This window comes from Pezoporus wallicus, unplaced genomic scaffold, assembly GCF_028554395.1.
Source record: "Pezoporus wallicus isolate ANWC-B61680 ecotype Strahan unplaced genomic scaffold, APGP_CSIRO_Pwel_v1 scaffold_2696, whole genome shotgun sequence".
Classification (NCBI taxonomy): domain Eukaryota; kingdom Metazoa; phylum Chordata; class Aves; order Psittaciformes; family Psittacidae; genus Pezoporus; species Pezoporus wallicus.
Window position 1 is genome coordinate 1,207,712 of NW_026637439.1, and position 24,684 is coordinate 1,232,395.

The following is a 24,684-nucleotide window of genomic DNA, read 5'->3' on the forward strand; positions in this document are numbered from 1 at the left end:
GTTGATCAGACAGTGTTTGTACAGCCATTTAGCTTTTCAGATGTTCCTTTTTCTTTTTTCCCCGAACAGGTGATTCACAGCTACTGACCTGAGAGGAGAAACCCCCATTGAAGATTACTTTCCCTCATCATTTTTGAAAATTCAGAGCCAGCAATTATGACCATCAATTCCACAGGAGGCTTTCTTTGGCAAACAATTCAGTATATGGAAAAAATAGTCTGAAATGTTAATTTTTGAGTCACTACTTTTTGTTAGGTTGGTTGGTGGGTTTTTTTTGTTTGGTGGTTTTGGGTTTTGGTTGTTTTGTTTTTTTTTTTAATTCAAAAAAATTCTGGTTTGGACAGAAAGCTAGGTTGTTTAGATGTGTATTTTATAGGATCAAGAATGCCCAATTCTTAAGCACATTTTATATTTACATAAGTAATGTGTGGCCAGTTAAGTGAGGGTAGCATATTGAGTATATATGAGAACATACTCAAGAATACTTGCTGTTAGAGTAACTTTGGGATTCAGCCAAGACATCAGAGTATACTATAACTATAAAACGTTCCCTTCACTGCACTGAATATATATCATCTGCCTTGAAATCCAACTAAATATCTCCTTGCAGAGAAGGTGTAGCAGTGTGATGTTCCAGAAAGAGCAGAATTCCTAGTTGCACTACAGTAGCTGAAATGCAGTAACACGCAATTTAAAACTTTTTCTTCTTAGTTTGAAGAAGTGTATGTCAGTGTGAAAAGTAACAAGTGACACAGCACAATATGGAGTAAGAATTGAATTCAGTACATATTCAAGCATGTGTTTATTTCCAACATGGTACATTTAGCAAGACATTGCAGCACCTTTTTAGAAATTCGTTTGTGGTCTGACACCTTTTTAAAGTGACATCTTCTTGCGCTTTTTTTTAATAATAATATTTAGCTATGCTGAACCAAGGTAGTTTTATCATTTGTTATAAGAAGCAGTATTTTGTAATTTCATACTTAAAATTATTTTTCTTTTTTTGGTTTAAAATGGTTTTTGATTAATCTAAGCAGCCTTCTTTAAAAAAGATCAAAGCACTTAAACATACTGATGATTCACTTGTGAAAATCATGCTTCTCTTGCTATTTTCATTATTCCCTTTAGTAGCTTCAAAAAAGTTTGCATTCCATACCCAAAGGCTTATGAGCTGAAAAAAAAAAAAGTTCCCTTTTTTTTTTTTAAAAACAAGAATTACACCTTTCTCTGTGGTGAATGCTTAGAAGTATTCCTAAACTTTGTGACTAATGGCTGCAGGCAGCTATTCTTACACTACCACAGCACTAAGAAGGTAGGTCAGTACAGAGATACAAATAACCTTGTACCATCGATAAACTCCATGTGATGGTCAGTCCATTACAATTTTAAGAAAACTGAATTTTCTGTAGCATTTTCTTTTTACTACCATGACATACGCTGTGTTTGAGAAATACGCAGTACCTGTCCTTTGTGTAGTGTGGTCCATTCACTGTTGCTCTTGTGACAGACACAACTATTATGCAGATTTTGGTTTTTTTAAGTGGAGTTATGTATTGCTGCTGTCATGTAATGGAACATGTACTGTGTTAATAATAGAAGATTTCATGTCTTGCCATTTAGTTTATATAAAGAGGAATAGGAGAGCTTACCTTAGCAATAGGCTTTGTAACCTAAAGGAACCTTAGCTCTTGGACCCTTCTATTTTTTTGCTGTGGCTGTCCTGAAATTGAAGCTCTGTCAGACATCTTGAAAGGATGTCACTTTAATCTTGCTCTCACAGGCATTTACTCAATGTTGTTGCCTTATTTGTGAAGTTAGCGAACATTCATTTTCAAAGCACCTGTGAGCAGCGTTCTGTAGAGTCATATGGATTTTGCTGTATTAGTCATCAGGTCTGTGTTTCTCTGTACTGAGATCAGCTCTAAGAAGCACATGATACTGGCTTTCCAAGGACCTAAACCTACATCATTTATTTTTCTTAAACTGCTCTGAACCCCAAGGTACGTGGCATGGTTCCAGGCTGCCTAACGCTCTTGTTCGTGCAGCAATAACAGCACTTTCAAAGTTCATCATAATCATTTGACATTGCCTCTACTGTAAGCTGTGGTGTTTCTGCTCAAGTCACACCACACATTAAAACCAAGATAATAAGTAATCTTTTGGCTGTAGCACAAAGCAGAACTATGATGCAGAACTGTAATTCAGATTATACGGTTCATGTGAAAGTCAGTGCTACATTAACAGTGTTGATTGAGCAACTTTAATGTCCATTTTTTCCTGTCTTCCAGGCTTCAGTTTTTTTCCTTAGGCTACACATATGGGACACTAGCAAAATTCTGAGGGGAGGAAAAATAGTGTCATTTTAAAGTATAGGTGCAGTGGTCTTCTTGCACAACATTTTGTGTCTGCAGTTTAACACTGTGTTGTGATTTATGTGATTAGCTCCATGCTGTACTGTACCACAATTTTCAGATTTGTTTGCCATGTGATCTATCATCTTTGCCTTGAAAAATGTGTGCATGATTGAAAAGAATAACTGTCCTTAATATGTTTTATATTTAGCTGAAATCTTAGATTCCTGTAATAGTTTAGTATATAGAGTTCTTATAAGAACGTGTATTTTATACGCACACAGAAAGTAGTTGTTATGCTAAGCATAGCAGTTTATATCAGTTGAAAACTGACATCTTCAATGTGGAAAGTAAATGGTTTTTTTCCACATACTGCTAAAAAAAAACGAAACCCAAACCTGAATTTTAATCTTCCATGAGTCACTAGATGTCACAATTTCACAAAATTCTCCACTTTGATATAAAAACTGTGAATATTATCCATAAAACTTCCCATCTTCTGTAATATGAAATCTTGTGGTGGAATGGCTACAGCACCAAATGGGGAAATTTAAGAATATTCACAAATAACTCATGGAACCTATTGACAGTCCTGCATTGAGATGGGTTCTCCTGTAGCTGAGAAAGCTGTGTTGGTCCTTGAGAAATCTTAGAAAGCATCACTACATTAAAAACACATAAACTTATGCAAAGGAAAGAGAGCCTCCATAAAAAGACCTTTCTGTCTATTACTGGTATTTTTCATTTGTGGCTGGACTTACTGTTGTGGCTGCATTGTTCTGTTGCTAGTCACTTAAGCAGTCTTGTCAGTGTTCAGGCTTTTTCCATTTTTAGAAACTTCTTTCTCTGTTCAGATTAAAACTATTCTATTATAGTGTAACTGATCCAGCAAAGTAAAAACTGTTTATTATATAAATACTTATATTAGGACTGAAAAACCTTCTGTGAGTGGGAACAAGAAACAAAGTATTCGATTTCTACTAAAATAACCAAAATACAAGGTAAACAGCAGTAGTCTTTTGATCAGAAATGTAATCTGCATCAATACGAATTTGATGCTCTCATTCACAGAGATTCCAGATCCTTTACAAGTGACCGATAGTCTTATTTTGTTCACTTTACTATATTTTCATACATTAGTTAAGTTACCTATCTAGGGTAGATGAAGGTTTGGGGATTTTTTTAAAATGTCACTTCTGAGTCTTTTGGGATTTTTTGTTTGTTTGTTTGTTCTGTTGTTTTTTTTTTTATTTTTTAAGTCTGATGTCTGCATACTACACCAGACACCTGTAAAACCAATTAGTATAATTATATACTGTGGTTTTTTTGTGGCTGCATTGGGGATAGAATTCAACATACTTCACATTATTTGTAAAGAATCATTTTGAGTATAAGCACTATATTCTGTAATGTTTAATATTAATGACAGGTGCATTATTGAAGATGCAACTTACTGAGGAGACAGAAACTTTTGTTGGTTAATGTTACCTTTATTCCGTTTGTTGCACTGAATTTCAAGAGTGTAATTTGTAAATCAAGTTTGCTCACGTGTGTAATCAGATTTTTTTCTTTGCAATGCTTATGCAATTAGATTACCAAGATGTATTTCTGGTAATTACTCCATAAGCATGGACAATATGTTATGTTTAGCACAACGGAATTCATGTTAAGAACACGCGAAGCTTCTTGCAAAGAAAAGGAATAAGCAGAAGAGAGAGAAACTGGGAGAGCGCGTTGCATGATTTCAGTGCTACTGGAGCTGGCAGGCAGTAGGTCATCCTCAACTTGACTGCAAATTGCTCTTTGGTGTAATAAGCACATTGATGTACTGCTAGCAGTGCTGTAAAAAGTACAGCAATGGCTATTTTTAACCTATAAATATACTGTAATTTAAACTTTTCCTACAGAATGAATTTATATTTAATTGCTAATATGCCTACTACATAAATACGTAAAATTAGAATTTTTAGGAGGGTCAAGGGTGGGTGGGCATGCCAGTATATTTTGGGGAGGGGCTGTTGTATATACGGTTCTTTGCACTTCCCATTCAGTTTGACTATTAATCCAAAACTCCCAGCTCTGACTGTGGTGAATCTGCAACCTGACATTTATGTATTTTTATTGTGATTCAGGTCTTCTGTATTCTGTGGCCCACAGCTTCAGAATTAGACAGAAAAGGTCATCTTTCCATTCTCAAAATGTGAATGCTCTGATGTACCTCTAATATGGAAAATGACCGGGCAATGGATTTTACTCTGCTGAGTTTCCAGTGTTAATCTAGAGTATTATTGAAAGCTGATACCCAAGGCTGTTAACGAGTAGTGTGTCCACTTGGAACAAGTGAAAAGGATAATGGCTGTTTTGGTGAGGATAGTCCAAACTCTGCAGAGATTTTATTCCAGAGACTGTCACCTATTTGATACTTAGGTTTGCCATAGACTGGCTTGATTTTCAGATTTAGAAACATATTTTTTATTATGAAATATTGGGGATATTCACTTAACGTCTCCCAGTGTGTTACTGTGGTTGTTGTATGTTTTGAATTTAATCTTAAGTATGTACAAATACATCATCATAAGATGAAAGCTTAAGAAATACAGATGGCTGCAGGTTGTCTTGCATGAGTGAAGCCAGTGAAGTTTAATGAAACTAATTTTTTTGTTAAGCCTATTGAATATGTAAGAAATAATCAAAAGAAAACCAATTTGCCATTCACTAGCTTTGTGCAATATTATCAGCAGACTCAAACACTACTAGCACATTGTGCTTGGCTTTAAGAAAGTTCTTTAACTCCATTATATTCAAAAGAACATACTCAATGCATATTTTATTGTAAACGACTGCGAAGTTACTATGCCTAAAATTGCTCAATGTTATAAAGTATTAAGCAACAAGTATGTTTAAAAAGTAAAAAACTAAACTTTTCTATCAATACCTAAAAACAAACAAAAAAAGTTTGTCTGCTTTTTGGTCTTTTTTCTTTAGTGCAGCTTTTCTGCAATGCAAGTTTATTGCTGTGTATTTCATGTTTTTTATTATCATGACTCAGAAATGTAAACCTGTACTCACCTTCTTGTACCTGCGATGTAACATCATACTCACAATTTTGGTGCTTTAAAATTATTCCTTTTTCCTTTATTAAAGGATATTTATTTGACCACTGTCTGGTTTTAACTTTGAATATGTACTAACATGAAAAAAAAATTTTTAGTAGTTTAGTTCCCATGGGGAAAAGCAATCATACCTAGTTCATTTGGTTTCCATTGTTATTCTTTGAACTCCTCAAGCTGCCTGTCATTGCTTCATGGCAGATGGTTGCGCCTAAGCTATCTTGCAGCAGGGAGTAATTATATTTGGGTAGCATCCTTGTAACTAAATCACGTAACATAGGTATTGTAGAAGAATCTTAAGTAATGCAGGATAGTTTTGCTGAAATGCAAATCACATACACTTCCCATCCTTAAAAACACAATGAAGAAGAGTAAAAAATTAAACCCAGAAATATTAAGAGCATAGTTCCCTTACTACAATCTTCTACCCTTTCACAGATAGCCCATGGCAATGGCATTACAAGGAGAGAGCAAGGCTCCACCTGCAGTCACTTAAAAAGTCAAGTGAGATTCATGGAAAAGCTCAAATCAGAAACATGCAGCTTCTCTTCTGTTTGCTTTTTTTTGGTATATGTACACTATATTTAAAAAGCAAAGCTGACTGTAAATGAAGATACTGTAGAAGTACCTTTATGAGTGTTTTTAAGTTGTTCTGTTCTCTGGGGGAGGGGACATACCCCAAAATAGACAACCGATCATGTCCCATACTAGAGTTGCCAGCTGCTTGTTTGTTTTTCTCTATAGCCATTCTGTGTTGTTACTTATCTACATAAATCTTATGCAAGAAATACATTTGTGTTGTGTATCTTTATTTTCTAACTCTGGTGTTTCTGGTACAAGGACTAGAGTGCAGGTTAAGTGAGTGCAGGCACGTTCTGTGCCTGTACTGACTCACATTTTAACATAAAAAAAAAAGGGGGTGTATTTCTGGAGCAGGAACTTTTTAGTGCAGTTATAATCCCGAGAAAACAAGAAAAAGGTATGACATTTCTAGTAACAAAGTTAAAGAGGTGGTGGTGTTTTCAGTACAAACCTACGCTGCCACTTGTCTTAACCAAAATCCAAGGCGTGGCTCAGGTTTTCCAGTGGTGTTTTTCACTTCTAGTGATCATGGCACATGATCTGAATTTTGGGTTGTGGCAGAGCATGCTGAACAAGTAGGAAATGTGTATCAAAACAAGCAAGTTCTTTATCACCACTGGCCTTTCCTACAAGAGAAGGGTTGTGATTTTAGCTGTGCCCTCAGCAGCATGTAGTGACCCTGGTGTGAGTGCCTTCACATGTCCTGCACTGCAGGACAAACTCCTGTGGAAGACTTATTTGCTGCCATCAGCTGGTGTCTACTTTGGCACTGCAGAAAAGTGGCTTCTCTTTTATGACTAATGGGTATTCCTGCAGGTTGGAAGTATATTCTATGCATGCACCAGAATTGCAAATTAGTGAGTATATCTGCAGGCACGCTTTGAAGGTGGTGATCTGCTACTGAGTACGACCTGAATGTTTTACAGCACATAGAAAATGGGAGAGGGGTAGAACCAGTTTTTCTTTTTTCATGTTCATTGCAAGTCAGATCAAAAAGTGTGTTGTGAATAAGTATTCAGTGGCAACAGACCTTCTCAAAGCTACAGAAATAAAACACCTCCTATTTCTCACAGAAACCATTACCTGGTTTCTGTTGTATTTGTTTCTGTTTTACCGCTTTACCGCTGTTTACAGCAGAGGTGATGGAGAGACGGGAGAGAAGTGAAAATACAAAGTGAGTCTGTCAGGTCTCTTTTTCCAAACCTGTGAACTGTTCCTTACCTCTGCAGATCTTACTTCTGCTTCCCATCATAGGGAGAAACCCCTTTTACAGGGCTTACTCTTCCTGCCGTAGGAGGGAGCTTACAGAAGTCCCGGACTCCTGCAGCACCTCTGAATCACACCAGCAAAGCCTGGGCTTCCTGCTCATGTCATGAATCACTTACCTAGGTCTAGTGCTATAGGAGTGTTTTCCCACTCTGCTTTTACCCTTCAGGTGGGAGGGATGTAATAAACCTGATGATAAAATAGCCTCTGAACTTCAGATGTCCCCTTTGCACCTCAGTCTCTCATACTTTCTCTAAACTATATTCAAATCTTCACCACTGAAATGCTGACTGTTCAGATGTTCATCAGCTCGAAGACAGCACATCTCTGGGCAGGTGGATAAAAACAGGCAACGATTCCTATCTGCTGTTACAACTGCTGCCTGTCTGCCTTAGGTTGGGGTTCACTCCTCAATAATCACACAAAACTCAGGGGGGAAAAAACCCAAACCAAAACAAAAACTGCATTCAGGATCACTCCCTCCATCTGCTGCCTCTGTACCTACCTATTTGTGTGCTGTCTGTGGGATTTTTGTTGGAGACACTTGTGCCACAGACAAATTGCCTGCATCACCTTTTTTTCACTCTTTCTCCTCACCAGGAAGACAGTAGATTTGCCTTCCCTAAGACATCTCAATATGCCCCATATCACTTATATAAAGCCAAGCACATTCATGGTCTTTCAAACAGAATTCATTGTTTACTTCATGCTTTTATCTTAAACAACTTCTCTAATTTGCATCACACTCCCCTCATATAGTAATGTTTAAAAGTCACAGGAATAAGAAAAATCGAAGAGCCATGCAATTCATACAAAGCATTTATATTAACTATACTTCCTCAGTGTTTAATTTTAATCCCATCAGATTTCAGTAGGCATGTACCCGAGCTCTTAGCATACAAAATCATCAATGCATGCTCAAACTGCCATGCATGTTAACTACACAATGTAAACAACACAACAGACACGTTATGAATCAACTTCATATGACACATCATAAAGCGATGGCCTTTTTTTATCCCCACACTCACTTGCTGTGAGTAAAATGTTGGAGTGGACAGAGTCTGGCAAAAACAATTTGACAAAGAAGGCATTGTACACTGCTCTTGGTTTCAAATGTTCACATGTTGAAAACAAGAACTGGCATTCAAAATAAAATCAGCAATATAAAAAATATTTTAAAATCACACATCCTATCCTGTTTTGTTTTTTTTTTGCTGGAGAACATATACCTGTGTCATTCCCATAATAGTTTCCTGAAGGTTTCTACTGATGGAAGGTCACCTCCTCTCCAAGGGATCCACTGCAGTGCCTACTGGTTGAGGCTTCTCATAGCTAGTATCATCAACGCTAAAGCACGCGTTCATTCTTCTCCTGCCCACTACCACTGCATGAGCGAGTTATTTCCACCCGCTCTGCAGCAGCGCTTTCTGTGTCCCGCACCCGCACCCCTGCTCCGTCACGCAGCTTTACGTGAAGCGGGGCTCAGTGGCACCTGGTGCCGCTGGCGAGGTCTGACCCCGCCTGGGCCACCCCTCTGGTGCTCATGGGCAGCACTCACCGGATGGAGAAAAGCGGCACGCTCGTGAGCGACACTTGGAAGATGTCTGCTCCTGCTCAACCCACTCTGGGAAGTGACGGGAGGAGTGCGGGACTCGCCTCAGTCAAAGGCAGCAGCAGTTAAACACTGCTGACCGATAGAGCAAAAGCTCTGCTCAGGAGATAGATAAGTAAGTCTGTCATCTTCATTAAAATCAACCAAGCCATACCCTGTAAAAAAAAAAACCAAAACCATTGTGTCTACTCAGGCTATGTATTCAGGGAGAACATAGCCCAGCACTGCCTACCGGGGCTTGCTTTGCTTAGGTTTGTGCACAAACTAGCATCGATTACAACTAAAACGCATTTAAATACTCAAAAGTAGGTACAATTCCGGGTCGACGCTATGTCCCATTTCACAGAAAAAAAGCCCTTCAAATCTTTGGCTTTTAATCTCAATTCACAATAAGAAGCTTTAAACAGAAACTGTCTCAACCAGCACTCGTCACGATTGCTCTGTCAGGCACCTGGGATAAGCCTGGATTCTGCTCCCAGCCATCAGCTGCCCAACAGATCTGAAGTCTTCTTGCCTTCTGAGGCCCAGACACATGAACCTGCTGCAGTTCTTAACTTGGTACTCAAGGTTTCAGGGGTGGTCCTGAGCAACACGTCGTCAGTACCAGCCTGGTTAAATGACTATATGTATCATTTGGCTCCTGCTCCTTTTGGAGCTCACCCAGTGGAAAGAGCCTAGCTGTTTCATAAAGGGACACTACGATGCTGTCAGCCTATCAACAGGTCACTGAAACAGCAGTCCTTTAAAAAAACTCCTAACACTATGAAATACTGTAGATTAGAATTTCTTCACTTCTGTCAAGACCTTTCAGCTGATGAATGCCTGATCCCTTGGCACAGCACTTTCCAAGTAGCTATGCCCCAGCTTTTATTCAATATATGACATACAGTTATGCATATGGGGGCTATGAAAGCCAGTTTACAACTTCCTCAAGTAGCAGCTCCCTCTTCTGGTGCAGCACTTCGAAAGAGAGACTTGAAATGTCATGTCCAGGGGGGGATGATCTGTTTCCTTGAATCCTGTAATAAACCTTCTGCTCTAACAGGGTTACTGTGGAGATCGTGTGTTTGCTTACCCACAGGGCTGACTCCTGCTGCATCCCGAGGCCTTCATTCCCTCTGGGTTTTATTGTTACAGATTCATTACTGCAACTGGGTGCAAGTGCCACAATTCCCTTAAAAGCCCTTGAACCTACAGCACAGTTGGTACCTCTCCGTCCCACAGGGCCACACGAGTTAAGTCTTGCAGGTAGCTTTTCCAGTCTGGCTCAGTGTCCTGCGCACTGCAGCAGTGGCACAGAGCTCCGCTCTCATCTTTGTACTGCTGCTCTAAGAAGGGAAGTTTCCTGATGTTGCTGTAATTCCTTTGCAAAAGATCTGTCTCCTCTCCTAGCTGATGGCAGAAATCCTCTGGCTAGATGAGAATGTTTGCTGCCCGGTATATGATCCCTTTGTTTTAGCAAGACAATCAGCTCCATTTCTTCTGCAAACAGCCTGCCAATCCTGACATACTATTGTGTATTGATTTGAGGAGTTACACGCGCCTTAGAGGAATTCTCTGTTTCTGCAGTGCAGTCATCATCAATAAAAAGCACATGGACTCCTTTCTTCTGAAAATACTTTCATTGCTCTCTGCTTTAGCGAGCCTTGATTCAAAGTACTTCCTTGCGGCATGATTCAGTTAATACTTGCCTAGAACATCCCTCATGCTTCCTCATTGCCTCTTCTCTTGGCATCTTTGGCTGACTCCTTTGCTGAGGCTAGGAGATGTTCACGCACAACAGACAGCACCCTATACCTACAGGTATCGTCTATGTGGTTTTTGTTTGGGTTGCTGATGTGCTTGCCTAGTGCACAGGACACTGGATGTTTATGTGTTTCATTCCAAAAGCAGTTCAGGACTGTATTACATTCATTACAAGCATGTGCTTGGCTGCTCCATGTTATGCAGGTCAAAACAACATAGATGGAAAAAGGGAAAAATACAAGAACTATGGGATAAAACAAGCATTGACTTGAGGGTTCAACTGGTAACAATAACCACCCCGAATAAAGCTCTCATCATTTTTTTTCAAAGAGGTGGTGAAAAGGTGCTTACATCAACCCAGCACTTAGCCTGCATCTTTAAGGTCTGCAGAATTACATTTCCCCTCTGTTTTCTTCCCCTGCAAGGGTATTTCCAAACATCTCCGGAGCAAAAAAGGTTCAACTGGTAGTGACAGGTCTGCAGTTCGAACCAGCAGCTTCTGAACAAAGGGCAACAAATCCTCCAGGGCTGCTTCTGGGACAGATATTGAGGGCAGCAAGTGCAGCTGTGACTGGGCTGGCTGCCACACGGCTAGCAGGGTTTAGCATGGAGCCTCAGCAGCAGGGACTAGGTGCAGGATGCTCACACTAGGTACTATCTGAGTCACTGAATACACACTATTACCCTGGCTCCTCTCACCAAGTGGAAGTCAAATAGAGAGCTGTGCCTTTCACTGACAGATTTCTGGTTCCTGTTGCTGCAGATTCCTCAGAAACAACACTGCTGGAATTACAAAAAAAAAACCAGTGTATTCACATGCAGAAAAAGTAGATTTGATCTTTACATTTCCAGCCACAGGTAAGGGCTGCGATGTCTCTCTTTGCAGGGAAGTACAAGATCATATTGCTTCCCACTTTTGTTTTGTTTAAATTCCTGTCATCATTTAACAAACTACAATCCAGAATCAGGATTTCCAAGTTCTTGTTCCCTCTCTGAAAATCTTACAGTTGCAAATACCTGCATGACTGTATTTAACTCAAAAAGGGGAAGTCCATACACAAAGATTGTACTTAAACATACCTTGTCAGTGTAGCTCTTCCCTTCCCCTTAGAACAGGGATGCTTGTATTGTTTGTGAAGGTCGTGGGCTCTGCCTCCTTCTTGATCTACTAGGAAAAGAATTCTTCATCTTCAAGAATTACCAGTCACAGAAATGCAAGTTCTCTTCCAAGAAAACTTCTAGGTTCCTACTTTCAATCCAGTGGAAGCAAAAGCAGCTGAAGCAAAAGCAGCTGACACTGCTGGGGCCATGCAGTGAGATGAGACTTGGATGAGAGCAGATGAACATCCCCAGAGAAGAGATGGACAAGGTCTGAAACTGCTTCTAAGTTAAAAGAAAAATCCCCAAATCCACCTCAGAACTTTGTTACACAGACACCACAGGTGACGGGAACTGATGACAGGAAAAAACAAGGAGTGTTGTCAAACACTACCGATACCAAACCTCTAGAGTTGTGAAAAGGCTGAAAGGACCTGAAGGGGCTTGCAGACTGTCAGGATGTCGGCTGTGTTCATGACACACATGCCTAATGCTGACCTTGGGAAGCCTATAGCAACCAGAGCAGAGTTTTGGGGCAAGCCAGGCGTGTTCATTATTATCAGGCTGCGAATGCCTAAGGAAAGCAAAATCCCTTTTAATGAACATTTCCTACCTGCTGCACAGCTCAGGTGGTCTGTCCTTTGCTGTGCAAACCATTCCTGCCCATGTAGTTACACATAAAGGAATCTTGTTGACAACTCTGCACTTCCCCCCAGATCGGAAACATCTTTGATGGTTGCTCTTTCTGCCCATGGCTGTGTCTGAAAATGACACAGACTGCCAGATGCTGAGCTTTGCTTGTGCAGGACCTGGCAATGAGGGAGAAAGCGGGTACAAATTAAGCTTCTGTTTCTTTGGTCCTAGGATGAGCTGCCAGAGGCAGTACTGCAGAGGCAGTACGGGCAGCTACAGGTCCCTGAGAAGTTGTGGAGGGCAAGCTACGAGACCCCATACGGTTCTGTCTATAGAGGTATTGTGATATAAGCACTGGCACCTGCTTTCTGGCTATGTTGCACGGCCAGAAGAGTGGACATGAGCCAAACTGACTTCAGGACCTAACACAAAACTCTGTTCTTTGTTCCCAAATGTTTAGCATAATGAGGAAAACTAATCCTACTTTTCTGAAATAAGGGGAGTGAAACAAGGGACTAACGCTACTAAGCAAAACCATAGATTTTTACAAGTATGTCATTCGTTGACGTGTCCTCTGCTTAGCACCATTCAGAAGTAGCGCACACATGCAGCGCTACTAAGAATACGTAAACAAGACAATCTGAACATTGCTTTGCAGGGCCAGGTCCGTTTCCTGAAAAAAACCTGATGTATAGGGGGGCACTTCACTGACATGTCCAGTTACTGAGGCTGAAATGCGCACATTTGGATGAAATTTCATGCTGTTCCTTGTCTTTAACTGTGATCTGACATCCAGACCTAATCTCTAATCAGGTTTATCTTTGGCCTCAAGATACATGATTTCTGCAGCCAACCAAATTAAGTGGTTTTACTGACATCCACAGTTCTGCAGAGAATTAAGGTCTGCAACAGTTTTCCATTCTTCTCTCCGTGCAGTATTTCTGAAAACAAGCTTTGATTTTGACTTTTGAATGCGGTGTTCATAAAGCACTCTTCATTACAGAATATAAAAGAAGACAGAACAAATTGAGGGTTAGCCTCTTACTGAAGGTAAACCTGAAGTTAATCCCTAACTGGTAGGAAAATGAGCAGAAATCAGAAATCTTTCATAACTGACAAGACACATCCCAAAGTATTATTTTTTAACTGATGCATTGTTCATTCTTGTGTGGTTTTCTTTAAAGGAATTATCCTGGGAATGCCACCGACAGCATTAAAGAATACTTGTTAGTGTTACGTCTGGTTTAGCCCTTTATTTATTTTTATTTTACCTGAAAATGTATTTTCTCAGAGACCTTATAACAGCATTTCTGCATTATCAGTTCATTTTGTCCTCCTTTTTCCTGGATATATTAGCCAGGAAAAGGAATTCCCAGTCTGTACACATTATTTCACACGTTTTACTTTTTCCACATAGAAAAATGCAATTTCTGGATCATTGAGGCATATGGATCATGAACAAGACACTCCAAAAACTAACTATCCAGATGGGGATATACTTACAAAAATCTTTTATGTCAAAGTCAGGATTTCACAACATAACACACTAATAATGCAAAATCCAGTAGCACCTGAAAGATTAAGGTAGCTGCTGCTATCACTTGCACACACTTGCGAAAGAGTTAATTAAAAAATAAACAGTAAAAGTACATTCGCCGGAGAACAGCAAGTGTATTTCAAAATAAAAAACTGCATTTTTGAGTTTTCTTTTTTTATTTTCTTTGTTTGGTTTGGTTTTTTTGTTGGGTATGTGTTAGGCTTTTGGTAATTCCGCTTTTTTTTTTTTTACAACACTGTAGTTGCCATATAAGAAGTTATACACAATGTGACTGCTCTCCCCTACAGTGCAAGTTCATGGTCATGTTTTCAGGCTATAGTACTCAGACACTGTTTCCTCCTATATATATTCCCACAGATGTATAGTACCTGTCTCTGGGAAAGTAATGTTCCAAGTGGGCAAACTTCCATTCTAAAACAGAAGTGGAGAGTCTACAGTAGGTATAGCCACCTAAGTATGAACCTTAGATTGCAACTTCTAAACACTCACCTACTGTACATAAACACTAAAAATAGTCTTAGCAATAGGACTTTATTTATATGTGCACGTGCGTCCACCTTATCCCACATTTATGTTTGGCAACTATTTGGGAATTCAAAGGTGCAGTCCTCCATAACTGTACTATTAAAATAAAAAAAAAAAAACAATTAAGCATATCTACTCTATGAGTAAAGAAATTCTCAAATATCAATTTCCAATTTTAAATTTAATTTCAATAGGAAAATATTAAAAATGTGCACATCTAAATTTTTCCATGTTCTGTATATACATATGTGTGTGTACGTATACATAGAAATACTCATGTACCACACATAGTCACAAAATTTAAGTGGAAATATTTCTGTCCACTATTTTCCCACATGTAAATGACATAGTATCCTTAAAAAGTCAATAATATCATTAAAAATAATATTACATTTATTCCATCATTAACGTTTTGTGTTTTTATTCTTTCTTCATCCTTATTATGTCCACTGAGCATCAACAGGCCAGATTCTCCTTGTACTTCCACAGATGTTAGGACAACTGAATCTTACTGACATTCAGCTGTCATAACACAAGGACACATCAAGGACACATCCGGTTTACAGCAGCTAAAGTGACAGGAGAATCAGGCCAAAACATCCCCAATAAAATTAAAAAAATGGTAGTATCTGCTCATCTGGACATGATGAAGATAAACACACCACCGTGTAAAATCCACCAAATGCAAAACATGTAGCTCACAACAAAGTAAGTTTTCAGCCAGCAGCACGCTGAACCAAGCTCCCCCCACCCTTTTAATAAATAAAATACATGAGAAAATACCCCCAAAATATGGAGAAAACTTAAACATTGTCTACATTACATACTATATAATACACAACGGTTTAGCATTTGACCTAAACCATTTTCCTGACTGGTCAGGGGAGACCTGATAAATCACTCTAAAGAAAATAACCCCAGTATTTTAGCAATAAAGCATGTATTTCTAACAAAAATGAGAACCTGTGTGTATTACATGGTGTATATACACACGGTACACACGTGAAAACAAACTTATATTTTCTAGTTTTGAATAGTAGTCTCTAAGTGGAGAAAACTGTTGTACAAATTTAATAAGCAGCTAGATTTCATGTTTAACATTCAAATTAATCTGGGGAGCAAACAAAGGTCCATGCATCTTTTGACTCTGAATTCTGACATTCATTCATTTTAAAAAAGCCTTCTTCAGCATTACAAGCAGTTTATGGCGAGAATGTACTTTGATGCAAGATGCATGACACTTGGCTTAACTTTCAAAGAGGTTTTTGTTTTTTAAATATATCTATTATATAAAGACATGTGTGTTTGCCAAAAGTCTGTTAAAATTACATCAAAACAACTTTAAAACCTGCTCACTGAGGATAACTGAATTCAATTTCTGTTTTTAAACATTTAGTTAACAGTTCAGAATATTGCCTGGTGTGTTTTCAATTAAGATGTGATATGAAGACCATAAAAGAGTAAACATGTCTCCATTTCAGTTTGCTATGACAACAAAACTTCTACAAGCAGCTTTCTTGGTTGGACAAGTTCAGTGTACGACCAATTCCTTGCAATAGCTCTATGCCTTTAAAGCAATCTGTAATAAAACAGTACTTTCCATAAGCCATTATTCACAAGACCTGAAACTCATGAGACATTCCAAAAAAGTCTCCTGCAGAACAGGGTAACAGTTAATCTGAACATACATATTCAACATATGTATCAAGGCCAGAAAACAAATAACTAGCTATTCTTTGTTATCTGCGCACGTCAAATTTTACACTTAAAATTCTCAGGGGATTTTTGTCTTTTTTTTCCTTTTTTTCTTTTCCCTTTCTTCTGGGGACTCACCTTCCATCACTGGTTGGCTTCAAAATACAGTTAAGTGGAAGATAGCATCTCACTGTAATTACATGGAATTCATATAAGAAAGTAAACCTTACATTGGACAATATTGCAGAACACCAGAGTAAGCTCCATAAAGAAATACCATATCTTTCAGTATATAGATATATATATATGTGTGTGTGTGTACATATATATATATGTTAAAAAAAAAAAAATTCCAGACCAACCAACCAAAAAACCCCCAAAGAAGAACTTTATACAAGCAGTTATAGTAACTTTTTTTCAATTAAAGATGCAACTCTCTCTCACTCCTGGCAAGAATAAATTGGTAATGGCACTGCTTCTCCACAGTGCAAAGTATCCTGAGAAATTATTAAAAACAACAAAATAAAGGGCTGTCATCACTAAGTTCTTGCACAAAACACAGCAATTAAATATCTTAAATAAATAAAACAGCAGACAACCTACATTGTTTCTATCCCAAAAAGGGGAAGTGACCTGGGACACTGCTAATTCTTCCACAACTCATAATTAGAAAAGGATTGCATTCAATTACTGTTGGTATCTTTCAAGGTATCTGTGGCCAATAATGTACAAGGAGGTAATCTGTAATTCAAGTTTTTTTGTTGTATTTTTTTCTAAATTGAGATACTGCTAAGTAAGTTCTAAATTTTACATTGAAATATGACTCAAATTTAAAACAAGCCCTCTCAGAGGAGCAATTTCTAATTTTGTGCAACTTTGATGCAGAGCCCAACACAGTCTTATGAAGAGAGACAGTGCATCTTTAAACTGATTGGCACTGAAAACCCATTTTCTTTAGCTGCATTCTATTAGCTTGGCCAAGTTATCTCGTAACTCTGATAGTTCAAATATTTTTCCATCAAGAATTTCTAAAAGTGTCTTCAAGTTATTGCGAAATGCTTCTTGCTCATTCTGACTTTTCTCCAGACGTTGCTCTAGATCAGACAGCTGGCCTTCCAGGTCTTTGTTTCGAATTTCTACTTCCTTCAGAGAAAATACATAACATGTTAATTGTGTTGCCTGCAAAGAGAAAGCAGTCTCACCTCCTGTTGGTATTCATGTGCTGGTTTTGTCAACGGTTTTCTAAAACAATTTGCAGCCCTTTACAGTTTCCATTAAGCCAAAACCAGAACCCAAATACTTATTATGATCGCATACATACTGCCAATTCTTCCATTTTTTCAGTAATTCATCTGAAGGTCAGAAACTTTTGGAGAAGAATAAAATTTAGTCAGTAAATAATGGATGGTAATATACTTACTCTGGTAAATTACTGTTTCTATCATTCTGAAACATACCACCTACTGAAAACAGCTTCTCAAAGGTTTACTTAAGTTCAAGTATTTAGAGCTGATTTAGACTACATGAATTACTCAAGGAGACAGTTCCTATTAAACCATCTCATACTGAAACCCATTCAGTATACTGCTTTATGGATGGAGGAGTACTGCTTTATTCCTGTCCCACATTACACGCCTTTTCACCCTGAAAATTAAGACAGAAACATCAACTAGCAAGACTGATGTCAAGGTGACACCAATTGTGACAAATTTAAATCAGCAAGCGTAAGCTGAACATTTTGTCTTGCTGCAGGGTGCCCCAGAGCAACCCCTGCCCCACAGCAGCGCACCTGTGGGAGCAGGAAAGCATGAGAGACAAGCTGGTCCCATACAGTAGGAAAGGAGACAAGGTGGTGCTGTGTTACACACAGGTGAAAAGATCTGACCCTGAACAGGCCCAGCTCCATCCCAGAGCCTGACTAGGGATGGAGGTCCTGGCCATCCGGCTCTGTATAAACCAGGTGCTCTTTCTTCTATCAGATGACTAATTTGGCTGTCGTATGGGTCTGGAACAACATACTGTCATTTGTCCCATACATTGCACATCTCATAAATTCATGCTAAACTTTCTAATTTCCATTATGAGAAACGCTTTCACAGGCAGCAGAGGGAGAGCGTTTTCAGTAAACCATACGCCCTGTGGAGCCATTCTTTGAAAAGTGCATAGTGAATTCATCCACTTACATACGTTACATACATTAACATTTTTTCAATACCGCTTCCCTCAACAATGGCTTTGTGTCACAAAGCTTTAATGGACCTGCTCTGAGTTTTTACAACAACTAGTTTCACACAGCCATAGGATGGCTGATTTAGCAGCAGCCACTATGCCAAGTGCAAGGGACTCCTTTTTCTGCCCTCCCATTCTCCCACTAGTTTGTTTTGTTATGATTCTTCTGTCTCCCTTCAAAGCTAACAAATATATTCATGTTTACACTGGAAAGATCTCAGCTAACCATAAGAAACATCTTGACTGATACAGCCAAGAGTAGCAAGTATAAAATGGCAGCCTTGCGTCAATGTCTGTGGCCCAGACATGTTTCCACTCGTGAGGAGTCTGATGGCAGCATCAATTGGCTGCTACATTCCTGGTCAGTGGAGGGATGGGGTGATGTGGCCAGTGCTTGGTTTTGGCTCCCAGTCTCGGGAGTGGTGGAGAGCTCTAGGACCTCTGCAGTGGTGCAAGTGAAGGCGGCAGATCCTTGAGAACCTGATCTCCCTGTATCTCTGGCTGCTTGTGCAGCCAAGGGTTATGTCCAAGATGAACTGCAATACCTCCCTTACTTCTTGTTTGTAAATGGGCAAGTCAAAAATTACAGAGTTCTGGGCACTGGTCTTGGACAGCACAGATGGAAGAAGGAATTAACACTTGCTGCCAGGACCAAGAGAAGAATTAGTTTAAACCGTTTAACACTGGCAATATAGTTACCAAAGCACTAAAGGAAGCTAACTGAAAAGAATATTTGTAGGAGCAATTAAAACACATGTACGCTTATATAGTGATTTGCTACACCACTCCTGCTACAAACAAGCTGATTATAACCCAGCCATTCCCTCCAATGATTTTTTTTCACTGAGCCTACTCCTGCCCTCCAAACTGGGTACTGACAAGTACTACCTAGTATAATGCCTGCACAGGTTCAAGACCCTCTGAGACCAAGTGACTGCAGTACAGGCCTAAAAGGGAAATTTAAAGTCCTCTCGGCTATGCAGGAATAACACAGTCCTCTGTTTAGCTCACACAAAACCGACTACTGTTTGTCAATGTTTACTCAGATGTCCTGTATCTCCTGTCACCGCTCCTCTTCTACTCATCAAACCTGTGTGCTCTAGAAACTCTCCTTGCCACTGCTCTTACCCCAGACATAAATAATTTCTATAAGCAGACAAGCCAGTGATGAAAGGGACCACTCCAGAAAAAACGGACAGATACATATATCACAATATTTGTGATATTTGGGCCTGAAGTGTATCCCACTGGCCTGTACCTAATGCTGAAGATCATCTTTCAGGTCCTCTTCAGACACACAAACTGAGGTATGTTCTGCTGTGAGCTGTCAGGGTGGTAGCACCGAAGTAAAACCAAAAGCTTTGTGTTAGACATAGGCACTTCCATCCATATTCAGCCACAGACCAACTCTCCATTGCTAGTTCTTGCCCTGCATGTCTTCAAAGAAGAGATCCATTCTTTTGTTCAGTCTTCCAGCTTTCATATTTTATTTACATTCCATTCTTGATATCTCTTTCCTAATCCATTTACACTTAGCTTCCCAAACATTTCCTCAGACAGACTTTCTCCCACACTTCCTCCTGTTTTATTTTCCTTAACTGATGCTTAACGTATTTAATGATGTAGGGGAAGCAGAATCAACTGAAATACACAAGGAACTGCTGCTTTTAACTTCTGGAAAATGCTTGTTCCCAAATTTTACATTTGATCCTTACACTTACTTACTCTAGACTAATATTAATGATATTTTTTTTCAATAGTACTGCATTACAAGTTCATGTGCAGCTCATGTGCAGTTTCCTATTACAAACAAGTCTACGTCTGGAAGAAGTGCAGAGGTGTCCCTGTAATGTAATCTGTTCCCTAGTTGGGTCATTTTACTTTATTTGCAGTTAATCTCAGCTAACAATAAACTGACTCTTTTGATACATTCAAACCCTTTGCAGAGTGTATTTTGCCCTCTTACAGCGGATACAATAATTTCTCAAACATTGTCTTCTTCTAGAAAAGAAGTAAGTTATTAACAAGTTATTGTTTGTTGTTTGCATTGTAATCATCTTCTGTAGAATTCAGTGCAAGGATCTGAATAAAATATTCAAACCATACACAACAGCTATATTTGGGAATCAGCCATAGTAATAAAGATATCCTGACTTACTGTTAAGAGTCACACTGGTCATTATTCATTGAATGCCTTCTCTACATTGCTAATGGAATTACTGAGTAACAAGGGCCCCAATACATACCTTTCACAGTGATAACATACTGCTTTTCATTGGAATTTGCCAACTGGATTTCTAATTCATTCCCTTGTATGAGTGTGTTAGAATTGCAACACACCTTGAAATCATAATTTCTTGGTATAGCACATTCTTCATACAGAGTATATTCCAAATTATTTTAGTGTTACATAATCCATTTGCAGACACAAGAGGGAAAAAATACAGCACAATAAAAAAAGAGCACAGACCCTGGAGACAATAACCCTGAAAACAGATGACGAGTCAACTAAGTGAACAGATGTGAGGAGGTTTGTCTGGAGGTACAGAAGAAAACACCATCTCACTGATGTCACAGTTGTAGGGTGGCTCAGAGTAGGCTGGTATAATTGAAGCAGGAGAATTACAGCAAAGCAAACACTCCAGATGTCTTAAGACAGGTTGCATTAGGTCACTAATAAACTTTAAGCTTAAGAAAGGCAACTTTTAACTGAGATCCTAAGTGAGCTTTAAATTTACATGAATTGAACCATGCAGACCTATTTTCAGAAACTCATCACCTACAACATGACATATGGACATATATGGACATATATAGACAATAAATCCATAATAAAGATGTACCAAAGGAAGCTACTGACTTTTTAAAATAAAATTTTAATAAAAACTTTTCATTTTCTAATCTCCAATCTTTTACTAGTCTTTCATAAATCTGTTTGCTGAGGATAGCTCATTCCTGGCTCAGTATTATTTTTCATATGATCTTACATTGAAATTATTGCATATGCTATTGCTAGAACAATTTCCAACTTTCATTATAATCTCCCTTTTGAGCCTCTCAGATAAGTACTTTTTCAGCTGAAAATTCCCATCTTTAGCCTAAAGCCAACAACAATTTTTTGAATAGTGGAACAGGCAACCCCTAAACATTGTTTAAATAGCGTACTTTTTCCTAGTAATTTGACTTATGAACAGGGAAAAATGAATAAAATAATTTTCTTCGTATGGGGTTTACTCTGTAGGCTAAAATGAGATTGAAGAAAGTTCCTATTCACGTTAACACATTTCAAAGAATAACTACTTAATAATTTTTAAGCTGTGGCTAGTCTGATGGGGCATGATTTAGGTTGTGCCACAGAACAGCGAGGGTGGTATTTCAGCACTTTAGATTTGGAGCTATTTAATACCTGAGTTTGCACTCCTATTTACTTTCTGATGTCTGACTTCAGAATTTAACCCATCTAAGCTTTGGTTCACCATGCATATGTGCTGATTGCTCAGCTCAGCAACTGACAGAGGCAGCACAGGAGAATGTACTAAGGGCACACTGATTCTGGTAAAGTTGAGGTATCTGGCTTTACACACAGTAAAGAAACAATCCACAAAATCCAATAAAACCACAGTGATTCTAAGTAATTCCAAGAAAATGTCGAAGAGTGTTTTTAAAGACTGTACTACACGTGAGGCCTTCAACCTTTACTTTCTCAGGGCATGTTTAAAAGCTGAATAAACTCATTCCATATATATCATTATCCAAGCTGATGATATACAGCCTGACGGTTTCAGTGGCACACAAGACCTACAGCAAGACACTCCAATGAAAATGAGACCAGAACTGCCCAGGACATGTACTGTTGAAAGACATCTGCTAGCCTGAGAGTACTCTGTGGACCTGTAAATTAAATTTGGGTCTGTTCCCTCAGGTACAAATAACAACTTCATACAGAAGGCAGAAATTTTGATACAAATTCCTACGGATCATCCCAGCCTACCACTTTGCAATGCAGTCTAACTTACATACTTATCTGGCACCTTCAGTGAATATACCACAAGTTGCTGATGTGAACTGCTCACTTAATGATCATTTTTTCCCTTCTCTCTAAATTAAGATGACACAGTATAGCTCACCTGTAACTTCTGGGTCAGAGAATCCCTCTGTGCCTGGAGCTCTCTGGCATTGTCGATTTCTTGTTTCAATCCTTCTATTTCCTAAGGGAGAAGAAACAACCTTGTTAGCGATACCTTACCTGTCTTGGCTGCAGGTAAGCTGGCTATTGCTTCTTCTCCTGATCAAGCCATTGCAATGATAACAAAACTGGCAGCTGGCTACCGCCCATCTCAGCACATGTTTAAATTGTGCTCTCAATACTCATGAATCACAGTCCCAAATCAGTGATTCCTTTGTGAATAAACAATATTTTCTTTTGTAAAAGTCCAAGTTTTTCTTTCTCATACAAAAGATCTGAAATATTTTTTTTCCTGGAAAATTAAGGGTCCTTGGAATTAAGAGAAACAATATTATACTTGAAATTCTATTAGAATCTACCCTACTTTTTTTTTTCCCAAGAAAAAGATCCAATTTTCACCTGTGACCTGCACATTATGTCACTAGCAGCAGCACTGAGCATCAAAAAAATGACCACTGATATTGTAAAAAGAGTCTAAACAAAATGGTATCTTTAATTTGGCAAGAAGAAAGTAATAAGATATAAAAATAACAAATACAGATAAAATAGTGAGCGGAAGAGAACCCTTTTCTTAACTTAGGAGACAAGAATAGAAACAGTTAATGAAACTAGAATGTATAACTTAAAACTATTAAGTACTTCTCCCTGGAAGGACATATTCACCTTCCAGAACTCTGTACAGTAAATTCTCTTTGCAGCCAACAGCTCAGCATAATTCAAAAGTGAACGGGCACCATAATGGGAAACATTACCAACTTGAGGCTAATCTCTTAAGTATGAGGTAGTTTGGAAAAGGTTTTGTTCCATTTTGGGAGGATATTCTGTAGTTAATGTATCTCAAGGCCCCCCCTGAGGGCTCAAGGGATCTTGTCTTATAGGGACAAATAATCCTTCATACACAGATTCTTCCACCTCCTTTGTACCATCCATAAAGAAGCAGTTCTTGACCACTCTGTGCCACAAATCTCCTTTCCTCTAGGACTCATGCCAGTGCAGGTACTATTCCAATTCCTTTTATTTTCTTGCTGCTGGTCCAGCCAAGGACAGATGCCACAGGAAGTATCATAAAGTTTCAGGCCAAGGGTTTGGCATGTGTTTAAGGGCTCATCTTGGGGAACATAAACAGTCAGCTATATTAACATAGCCTGAAAAACAGATTGGCCTGAAAAAGGTATTGATCTGTTACATGTTCCAAACCCTACTCGCCAGAAAAAAAGAAAGCATTCTTATGACAGCTTCCCTTCTTAGTGAATTTGGACTGCATCAGAGTGATCACTGCACTGTGGAAACCACTTATGACCAACCCCTGCAAACAAATATGCTTGGTAAAAGCAAACTGGAAAACATCATAGGATTTTTTTGTTGTTCAGATACCTAGCTCTATACATGAAAAAATATTAACGATTCCAAAAAATTTTACTTGATCAACTGAAAAAAATTCACTTTGTAACATCTAAACAAATATAGTATTTACCAGCTATCACAAGCTTAATATTGAAAGCCTTTAGAAATGATATAACAGAAAAGCCACAAATAAATGTTAGAAAATACCTCTTCTTTTTTCTTCAGCGTAGATTCTAGCTCCTGTATTGTCTGATTTAATTCTGTTTTATGCGTGTGCACCGCATTGGCTTGACTGCTCACACACTCTAACTCAGTCACCTGTTGAAATAAGTAGAAGTAACACATACAGAATAATTTCAACAAATTCAAGGTACTATTACTCTTTGCACCAACAGTTGTATGTGAAATATATGTGAAGTATCATTTTGGGTGACTTATGTTGATCAAAATGGTGAAGGTATTCTAGGAAGTTAGCATAAAATTCCTTAATAAATTGTTTAGTATAAAATGGTTGACATGACTTCTTGGAAACAATAAATTTATTATGCTGCAGGCTGAAAATAACATTAATTAAAATTATACTTCCTAATTATTGTAAATTTTATGACAGAAACTGAATTACCATTTCAGAAATAGTAGTAGGCAATTAAACACAGATCTGTCTGACTAACCTCTCTGACACTTCAATGCTGCACCACCTGAATCAACTAAGCCACAATGCTCACCCACTTCCTAGCAAGCCAATT

General features: G+C 38.6%; 2 protein-coding genes across 4 annotated transcripts in view; one reads left to right on the top strand and one right to left on the bottom strand.

The window, feature by feature from the left end:
• The window catches only part of JMY (junction mediating and regulatory protein, p53 cofactor), a 60,920-nt gene extending 60,692 nt beyond the window's left edge, over window positions 1–228 (top strand). For both annotated transcript variants that reach the window (XM_057405448.1, XM_057405449.1), the window contains one exon: window positions 70–228. The gene's annotated coding sequence lies outside the window, so the exon portion shown is untranslated. The remainder of the gene's footprint in view (window positions 1–69) is intronic.
• A 13,411-nt stretch (window positions 229–13,639) lies between these two features.
• The window catches only part of HOMER1 (homer scaffold protein 1), an 88,070-nt gene continuing 77,025 nt past the window's right edge, over window positions 13,640–24,684 (bottom strand). For both annotated transcript variants that reach the window (XM_057405454.1, XM_057405453.1), the window contains exons 7-9: window positions 24,146–24,256; window positions 22,536–22,616; window positions 13,640–17,322 (exon numbers count right to left, since the gene is read on the bottom strand). In XM_057405454.1, the coding sequence (XP_057261437.1) occupies window positions 17,134–17,322; window positions 22,536–22,616; window positions 24,146–24,256 (381 nt within the window). In that variant the 3' untranslated portion in view covers window positions 13,640–17,133. The remainder of the gene's footprint in view (window positions 17,323–22,535; window positions 22,617–24,145; window positions 24,257–24,684) is intronic.